Raw genomic sequence first — 9,575 nt, 5'->3', positions numbered from 1 at the left:
TTATTTCGATTGATTTTAACAAACTTTTTTTTTGGATTCAGTACAGGGTGTTCGGAAAATAAGCGCAAAAAATTTTTGGAGATGATAAAAGTAAAGTATTTACGGAACCCCCTGTATATTAACAATGAAGTTATTAAATAACAATGATATGCTTTCGATATTTTATTCGTACTCTATAAACGTTTCATGTAACTTTCTTTTGAAATTTTGTCTTAGATTTTTAAGTGTTTTTGTGAAGTTTTTCGAATAAACGCCCGTTTCAATTTTATAGAATTAGTAAGAATTGCGATCGACAGTGAAGAATCGCTACGATTTTGTGCAATTGGTACAACTTACATGTAGTCAAGTGATTTATTTTTATTTTAGATTAGGTTCTTAAAATTTACAACTCTTCTGAAATCTGTGATGTATTTGCAATACTTTTCTCTACGTAAAGTTATGTCTACAATTTAAGGTATATTTTATCATATAGGAGATATATTATTAGTCTTTGTTTAATTTTTGTATGTAAATCATCGAAAATTTTTTTATTAAAATCATTTTCAAGAAAATCGAGTATCATTTTCACTTCAAAATTTTTCAGGTTTGTCAATTTTATTATGAAATTCCATTTTAACAGCTTTTATTTGCCTCTACAATCAGTATAAGACATTGAAGTGAAATCGTATAAAATAGCATTATTTATAATTGGCAAGTGTAAAAATTGATTAAAAAAACTATTATTTTTTTTTAGTTTTTATTTATCTGAAATATGAATACATGGATGTAAAAATTATTATCTGTCCAAAATCCATTAAAATTGGTCAAAAATGCAAAATTTTAAAAATTTTTATCTAATATCTAGGTCTAATGTGTTCATGTAGTAGAGGGTATATGAAATATTGATCTAGGTCTAAAATGCAAAATTTAGTATTTTTATCTAGATCTATGTTCTTTTATACAAAGATCAAATGGGAGAAGAATGAAAATTTTGTCTAAAAATCCATTAAAGCTGACAATATCTAAATCTAAAATGCGTTTTTTAAAAATATCTATTATCTAAGTACATTTAATACATCCATGTATGCGAGTATATCAAAATTTTATCTAGGTCTAAAAAGCAGAATTTAGTAATGGTTTTTAGTTTTTGTCTATCTAAAGTCCATTAAAGTTGGCATTATCTAGGTCTAAAATGCAAAATTTTATCTATTTACATCTAAAAAGCAGAATTTAGTGAATTTATTATTTATCTGAAATCCGTAAAAGTTTGCATCATCTAGGTCCCGATAGCAATTTTAAAAAAATATTATTTATATTTAATTTGTTCATGTATCTATTATCTAGGTCTAATAATTAATACATGGATGTATGTAAATGTTATCAGTCCAAAATCCATTAAAGTTGGTCCAAAATGCAAAATTTTTAAAATTTTATCTATTATGTAGGTCTAAAGTGTTCATGTGGAGGGTATATGAAAACGATCTAGGTCTAAAATGCAAAATTTAGCATTTTTATCTAGATCTGTGTTCTTTTCAAAAATCAAATTGGAAAAGAATGAAAATCATGTCTAAAATTCATTAAAGCTGGCAATATCTACATCTAAAATGTATTTTTTTAAATTATCTATTATCTAAGTCGAAGTCTAATACGTTTATGCATATGACAATTTAAAAAGCAGAATTTAGTAAATTTGTTAGTTTTTGTCTAAAATCCATTAAAGTTGGCATTATCTAGGTCTAAAATGCAAAATTTTATCTATTATCTGGGTCTAATGTGTTCATGAAAACTATATCTAAGTCTAAAATCAATAAAAGTTGTCATTATCTAGGTCTAAATGTAATATTTCGGAAATGTTATCAATTATCTAGGTCTGATGTGTTCATATGGGGGGTAATGAGAATTTTTATCTAGGTCTAAAATGCGAATAACAGTAAAATACTTTGGTCTAATTTTTCACAAACTATTTTATTTAGGTCCAAAACAGATAGCACCCTCTCAAAAATCTGTAACTTTTGCAATTCCACGCGTCTGCACTGAATTTTTTTGCTTTCAGTCATATTTTACTTCATTTATTCTATTTCTAAATGAAATAAATGCTAATCTCAATCGCACTTTTATTTAAAAAAATATGTAAAAAAATATATGTTGAATGTAATAGTAAAGTAAAAACGAGTGTTTTTAAGGAGTATTTTTTTGATGTCCAAGAAGGTGACTGTAATGCATTCCTAATGGCTATATGCAGAGAAACAAAGCAATTTTTTTTTCGAAATGTGATAAAATGCTAAAAAATGTAAAATTATATTAGAAAAACTGATAACTGATCGATAAAAATTAGAAATTAAAAAAAAACTGTATTATGGAAGTTAATAATATCGATGAAGTTTGATTAAGAGAAGTCTATAGCAAATAGGCAACCAGTAATACATTTTTATAGATTTTATTTTATTTAAATATGAATTTAATATACAAATAACAGACTTTCCTCCACTATGTGGCAGATTTTCTATAAAACGGAGCTAATTTAAAACTAAAATTACTTTTTGTTGTGAAGAAATTTGTAATTTTCCGGTTTTGAACAAGCGGCATTGTAAATTACAAATTTCTTTACATCAAAAAATCATTTGAGTTTCAAACTATCTCCATTTTATAGAAAATCTGCTTTAAAATGGGGGAAAGTCCGTTCTTTGTGCATTAATTCGTATTTAGACAAACTGTAATAAGATCTACAAAAATGTATTGCTGGTTGGTTATTTGCTATAGAGCCCTCTTAACAAAAATATCAGGACGTCAAGTTAAAAACAAGGAACACCATTAAAAAAATGACAAGAGCAAAAACTGACATTTTTTTATTTTTTATATAAACGAAATCTGTTAGATTTTTGCCAACAAATCACATTCTACATGGATATTTTTAATTTTGGCCAATTACAAGCAAAATAACCGGAGAATAGCTGTCAATCAGGAAAAGTAGTTCAAACGTACACTCAAAATTGAAGCTCAAAAGGAAAACAATATTAATTTTAAGACAATATGTAAAAGGTGTATAATAAACTCACCTTAAGACCGAAGCTCCCTTCTCGCTTACAGCGTTCGATGTTTCATCCTTGGAGCCTTCTCACATCCCAGATTCAGTTCCATTGATCGAGTGAATCGAAGCACCTGCGCTGCCATCGAAAACTTCACAACCAGGGCAAAAACAGTCTTTAGAAACGAATTTTTAAGCATTGAAATAGTCCAGTAGAATTTATCCCTCAATCGATAAAGTTGCGGAAATAAAAAACCGTTACGCTGATTACATACTTTATTTTTATATCATTTCCAACAGTAAAATACCAGTAACAAACAAGGTCTTAATAATACGAGAGGTTATACACAGATATTCAAAGAGGATGTCTCGAAAACTACTACTAACGGAAGTAAAGGTGAAATCTGTACAAACACCGATAAAAAAATAATAATAACGCCCCGGGGCTAAAGAAAAGAGTGGAAGGAAACAAAAAAAACAAGGGGAACGAATGGCCTATATCACAATATGCTGTTTTTTCAAGTTCAATTCCAAATATATGACGCTCCAAGTGAACGACCGACTTATCTACACAAATTACTAAATAGTGGAAACCTCGTAAAATAAAACGCTGCGTGCCCGTGGAAGATCGACGACAGCTTTAATGTGAACGCTACAATACGACTAAATCTAAGGAAGGAGAACATTGCGACTAACTAGGGGACAGGGGGACCCTGTTCGAACGAGTGTTTTCGAGAAAGGACAGTTTGTGGGCGTGGATCGGGCGGAACGGGAGACACATCACTTGGAGTTAGTAACTGTCAAAAGTACGGTTACTCAGAGAAGTAGTTCAAATGTACACTCGAAGCGGTTCAAATTTTTATATTTTCTCGAAAATGGCAGTAGTTCAAACATATATTCTAATTTATTGACTAAATTCACAATCCATATCACTTTTTTGAAAACAAGAGAGCCCTCAGTGCCCTTTACTATGTTTAAATTCCAGTGGTTTAATCAAACACAACAGTAGTTCTAATGTACACAACTATACCAAGTACAGTAGTTCAAATGTACACAACTATACCGAAAACAGTAGTTCAAATGTACAGACTACTCCAATACTAGTTCAAAAGTACACAATTATTTCAAGAATAGTAGTTGAAACGTACACAAGCACTTCAAGAACACCAAGAACACTATTTCAAACGTACATCGAAATTTGAACCGATTATTGTGCTGGTCTTTAGTTCTATCGTCACTGAATGACTAATGAAAAGATCGTCTTTGGGGTTCTCTCTTTCCCTCCCAGTACACTCAAAACAGAAACACTTTTCACCCTTCCAAAAATATAATCAAACAACCGTTTAAACATCAGTCGAGCAAAAATGTCAAAACAGTAAATTTTTATTTGACCAACATTTTTTTTCTGCCAAGAAGCTGCTATATACGTAGATTCCACTGCATTGTACAAATGGTTAAACCTCCGGATAAAAGTAGTTCAAATATACACAACCATTCCAAGAACAATTGTTCAAACAAATCAAAATTTAAACGTTTTTAAGTCTAGATTCAATTTTAATAAATTTGTCCCAGTTTCTGTTTTGAGAGTACTGAGAAAGATGGAAAACCTCCCATACAGCCTTTGGAATCACATAATAACGCATAATGGTGTGCCCAAGTTGGTTTAAATTTCAGCAATTTACTCAAAAACAGCTGTAGTTCAAACACACAATTACTCCAAGAACAGGAGTTCAAACGTACACAACTACACTGAGAATAGTAGTCCAGAGACAACTACTCTGAGAAAAGTAGTTCAAATGTACACAACTAGTCCAAGAACAGTAGTTCAAATATATGTCGAAGTTTAAACTTATTGTTTTTAGGTTTAGGGCTTCCATTTTAACGAATTTGTATCCTTTGCTGTTTTGGGAGTAGTGAGAGATGGAAAACCTCAGCTTTTGGAATCACATAATACAGCCCCAGTTGGTTTGAATTTCAGCAATTTACTAAAAAACAGCTGTAGTTCGAACATATACAACTACTCCAAGGACAGTAGTTCAAACCCACAATTACTCCAACAGCTGTAGTTCAAACATACACTACTTCAAGAATAGTAGTTCAAACGTTCAGAACAGTGGTTCAAACTTACACAACTCAGAATAGTAATTCAAATGTAGACTACATTGAGAATAGTAGTCCAAACGTTCACTACTACAGGACAAGTATTCCAAACATACACAACTTTGAGAAAAGTAGTTCAAACGTACACAACCCTGAGAATAGTATTTCAACTTCGAGAATAGTAGTTCAAACGTTCACAACTACTAGAACAGTAGTTCACGCAATTACTCCAAGAACTGTAGTTCAAACATACACAACTACACTGAGAATAGTCCGAACATACTTCAAGAATAGATCAAACGTTCACAACTACTTCAAGTAGTTCAAACATACTCTGAGAATAGTAACACTACTTCGAGAATAGTAGTTCAAACGTACACAACTACTCCAACAATAGTTCAAACATATACAACTCTGAGACTAGTAGTTCAAACGTATACTACTTTGAGAATAGTAGTTCAAACGTTCACAACTACTCCAAGAACTGTAGTTCAAACACAGTTACTCCAAGAACTGTAATTCAAACATACACAAACTCGATAGTAGTTCAAACGTTCACAACTACTAGAAAAGTAGTTGAAACATACACAGCGCTAAGAATAGTAGTTCAAACGTATACTACTTTGAGAACAGTAGTTCAAACGTACACAACCACTCCAATAGTAGTTCAAACGTATCATTCTTTGCATACAATCTGTTATGTGCATTCCGCCCGACCCACTCAAGTGTCTTTAATTTAATCTTACGATTAAAACTTCTTCGCTCATTCGCGTCAGTTGAAAGTGGCATACATGAAGATTCCCGTATACTCGTAAGACCGCTCCGTGTTCCCTATCGGTTAATTGCCCCCCTTTGGCTTCCGCCTGGTCTCCTGCACGGCGGCCACCAGGCTCTTCACCGCCTCCTCGTGACCTGAGGGAGAAGGTACAGAATCACAAATCAGAAATCGAAAAAAACAAACAAACAAACAACGGCTCACCCTCGAAACTGTCGGCCTTCCGCAGCGGCGGCATGGGCGGCGTCGGGGCGGACATCTTGTGGCACATGTGGTGCCGCCTCTTCGGCGGGAAAGTCTCCCAGCTGCGCTGCTTCTGGGCCAGCGACATGTTCTTGTTGCGGCGGTTGATCACCACCACCAGGGTCTTGTCGTTGCCCTCGAGACTCGAGCGGCGGCTGGAGGTGCTCAGCGAGTCGGCCGAGTCGTGCATGGAGTAGAAGACGTTGTCCTCGCCGTCGCTGTAGGGGTAGACCTGAAAACGGGANTTCCATTTTAACGAATTTGTATCCTTTGCTGTTTTGGGAGTAGTGAGAGATGGAAAACCTCAGCCTTTGGAATCACATAATACAGCCCCAGTTGGTTTGAATTTCAGCAACGCACTCAAAAACAGCTGTAGTTCGAACATACACAACTACTCCAAGGACAGTATACTTCGAGAATAGTAGTTCTACCATTCACAACTACTCCAAGACCAGTAGTTCAAACACAATTACTCCAAGTACTGTAGTTCAAACATACACAACTACTCTGAGAATAGTCCGAACGTACTTCAAGAATAGATCAAACTTTCACAACTACTTCCAGAGTAGTAGTTCAAACGTACACAACTATTCCAACAATAGTTCAAACATATTTAACTCTGAGACTAGTAGTTCAAACGTATACTACTTTGAGAATAGTAGTTCAAACTTTCACAACTACTCCAAGAACTGTAGTTCAAACACAATTACTCCAAGAACTGTAATTCAAACATACAAACTCGATAGTAGTTCAAAAGTTCACAACTACTAGAAAAGTTGTTCAAACATACACTACTTTGAGTTTAGTAGTTGAAACATACACAGCTCTAAGAATAGTAGTTCAAACGTATACAACTTTGAGAACAGTAGTTCAAACGTGCACAACCACTCCAATAGTAGTTCAAACGTATCATACTTTGCATACAATCTGTTATGTGCATTCCGCCCGACCCACTCAAGAGTTTTTAATTTAATCTTACGATATAAAACTTCTTCGCTCATTTGCGTCAGTTGAAAGTGGCATACATGAAGATTCCCGTATATTCGTAAGACCGCTCCGCGTTCCCTATCGGTTAATTGCCCCCCTTTGGCTTCCGCCTGGTCTCCTGCACGGCGGCCACCAGGCTCTTCACCGCCTCCTCGTGACCTGAGGGAGAAGGTACAGAATCACAAATCAGAAATCGAAAAAAACAAACAAACAAACAACGGCTCACCCTCGAAACTGTCGGCCTTCCGCAGCGGCGGCATGGGCGGCGTCGGGGCGGACATCTTGTGGCACATGTGGTGCCGCCTCTTCGGCGGGAAGGTCTCCCAGCTGCGCTGCTTCTGGGCCAGCGACATGTTCTTGTTGCGGCGGTTGATCACCACCACCAGGGTCTTGTCGTTGCCCTCGAGACTCGAGCGGCGGCTGGAGGTGCTCAGCGAGTCGGCCGAGTCGTGCATGGAGTAGAAGACGTTGTCCTCGCCGTCGCTGTAGGGGTAGACCTGAAAACGGGACGTGCATTTCGGGGAAGGGGGACGAGACAGCGACGTACCTTCTTCTTCGGCTGTTTCGCGGGCGGCTTGCATTTGTTCTTGCCCTTGGGGCTGCTGGGGCTCGACCTGGTCTCGTGCACCAACGCCTTGATGTTCTGGCTGGTCGCGTCGGAGATCCTCTGGTACTCCGACTCGGACTTGCACTTCTTCACCTCGCTGTCCGACTTGCTGGAGGCGTTTATCTTGTCGCAGCTCTTCCCGATCTTCTTGTACATTATGCGCTGCTTCGATCCGAGTTTGGCTGCAAACACGCCTTGTTTTCACAAAAAAAATAACGAAAATCGACGTTCTTCCTTACCGATAGACTCCAGGTCGGTCTTGCTTAGCTTCCTGTCATCCTTCAGCAACTTCCGCTCCGTCTCGGTGTCGGACTTGGAGGACGGCTGACTCTGGCGCCTGTTCATGATGTCGTGCAGCTTCTCCTTGATGTGCGCCTCCAGCTTGTCGATGTTCATCTGCTGGCTGCCCCCGAAAAAGTCGGTTTTAATCACACGGCGGAACGGAAGGCGTACGGGACGCTACCCACGGATCACGTTCAGATAAATTTTGATTTTGACCAGTAACCTGCAACGGGGTCGTTCCCATAAGTGAAACGTTATACGAACGTGAAATAATCAACAAACAAGAACGTTTCGTTGCAATTCCTCAAAGTAACATTAAAAGATGAGAATGGTAGCAGGGGCGACAACGGTCACCCGTAGCGGTTGATCGCTTAAGCGTTTACAACGATTCTAAATGCAATGAAATGTTAAAAGGATGAAATTATTGTGTTTGTCTTTACCGTTGCTTGAAAGTAGTTCAAACGTACAACTTACGTCAACATGGTGTTTTATTCCACGAAACGATTGGAAATCAAAAAATTACAAATGCATGAACGTAAATACGAAATGGGAAACGACCCTATCAGATTTCACTGGTCAACTACCAAACGGGGGACTCGTTTGACTTTTGCGCCAAACAATTACAATTTTTTATAACACGATGAGATGAATTTTGACAGCACTAAAACGTGAAACAGCACCCTACCTTGTCATGAACGGTTTTTTGACAGTGGGTTTCTGTGGCGTCGACAATGGCTTTTCCGTCTGCCCCGCCGACTTGCTGCGTTCTCTCTCCTGGATGTTGGGACGGACCTTTTCCAATAACTGACCCAGAACCCTGCTGCGGGATCGCGGGATCTTGCCCAGGGCGGCGTCGGACTGCTGCAGGATCCCTAAGCCGTAACGGTAAGTAAAGACCAACGGTACGTTTATATCGATATAAAAATAACGGTTATAACAAGAATATGTTTGTTTTATGTCTAGAAATTTACGAAATCTGCGAATTTAGAGTATTAAGGCAACTGTAGGCAAGATGTAACCTACAAAGTGTCACTGCAGCTCAATGCCTACTAGCAGAAAGCATCGCTTTGTGCCTACTGACAGACTTACCGAACATAAATTGGCTCCGAAATCTCACCAGTACGCCATAAGCGAGTTGATCTACTGACATTTTGCAGATGGGTGAGATATAAACTACAAAATGGTTAGTCGTCACCTTTACTCATTGCCTACTACAAGGTGTAGTAGGTGCAAAGCACTGCTTTGTGTCAGTAGGCACTGAATAGCAGTGACAGTTGAGATATAACACTTTTTGCAGGTTATGTCTCATCCACACTTAAACAATGTGGTTTATAGACATCCAAACAGCCAGATCATCCGTTGGTTGTATGGAATACCGACAAGAATTAATAAGTCCATGCCTCGTAATTTTACTGACAAGCGATCGTAACCGTTTACTAGATATTGCGGGTATAATGCAATGCTAGTCGACAGAGAAATCGGTTCCTACAGCATGCGACGATAGTAATACTTTCAAAGTGCCTACAGATGAGTAGGTCATTTTGCGAGTAGGTACAAAGTACTGCTTTGTGACAGTA

At 37.3% G+C, this 9,575-nt stretch overlaps 2 protein-coding genes across 2 annotated transcripts; both read right to left on the bottom strand.

Annotated features, from left to right (window-relative positions):
• Positions 1–3,265: 3,265 nt before the first annotated feature.
• LOC108916267 lies at positions 3,266–6,556 on the bottom strand. The gene is made up of 3 exons (XM_023456802.1): positions 6,518–6,556; positions 6,084–6,354; positions 3,266–6,016 (listed from the first exon to the last, which is right to left on the bottom strand). The coding sequence occupies exons 1-3, from the start codon at positions 6,554–6,556 to the stop codon at positions 5,943–5,945; spliced, it is 384 nt and encodes a 127-aa protein (XP_023312570.1). The 3' UTR covers positions 3,266–5,942.
• Positions 6,557–7,141: 585 nt separating this feature from the next.
• Positions 7,142–9,148, bottom strand: LOC108916266. Its single transcript, XM_018722476.1, has 6 exons — positions 9,088–9,148; positions 8,684–8,870; positions 7,956–8,119; positions 7,657–7,898; positions 7,336–7,606; positions 7,142–7,268 (listed from the first exon to the last, which is right to left on the bottom strand). Exons 1-6 carry the CDS (start codon positions 9,146–9,148, stop codon positions 7,195–7,197), a joined length of 999 nt encoding a protein of 332 aa, XP_018577992.1. The 3' UTR covers positions 7,142–7,194.
• Between the last annotated feature and the right edge of the window lie 427 nt (positions 9,149–9,575).

This window comes from Anoplophora glabripennis, unplaced genomic scaffold (genome assembly GCF_000390285.2).
Source record: "Anoplophora glabripennis isolate ALB-LARVAE unplaced genomic scaffold, Agla_2.0 scaffold2811, whole genome shotgun sequence".
Taxonomy (NCBI): domain Eukaryota; kingdom Metazoa; phylum Arthropoda; class Insecta; order Coleoptera; family Cerambycidae; genus Anoplophora; species Anoplophora glabripennis.
Note: the sequence above shows the minus strand (reverse complement) of the source record. Positions and strands in the feature narration are given on the sequence as shown.

Bases quoted from the DNA above. Each gene is read 5' to 3' on its own strand.
- LOC108916267 (XM_023456802.1), bottom strand. From the start codon at position 6,556: ATGGTAGAACTACTATTCTCGAAGTATACTGTCCTTGGA. The intron at 6,355-6,517 runs GTAGTTGTGTAT...TCCCGTTTTCAG, and splicing joins CGAAGTATACTGTCCTTGGA to GTCTACCCCTACAGCGACGG. The intron at 6,017-6,083 runs GTGAGCCGTTGT...CTTCTCCCTCAG, and splicing joins GAAGGCCGACAGTTTCGAGG to GTCACGAGGAGGCGGTGAAG.
- LOC108916266 (XM_018722476.1), bottom strand. From the start codon at position 9,148: ATGTCAGTAGATCAACTCGCTTATGGCGTACTGGTGAGATTTCGGAGC. The intron at 8,120-8,683 runs GTAGGGTGCTGT...TTTCGGGGGCAG, and splicing joins AAAAAACCGTTCATGACAAG to CCAGCAGATGAACATCGACA. The intron at 7,607-7,656 runs GTACGTCGCTGT...TCCCGTTTTCAG, and splicing joins CGAAACAGCCGAAGAAGAAG to GTCTACCCCTACAGCGACGG.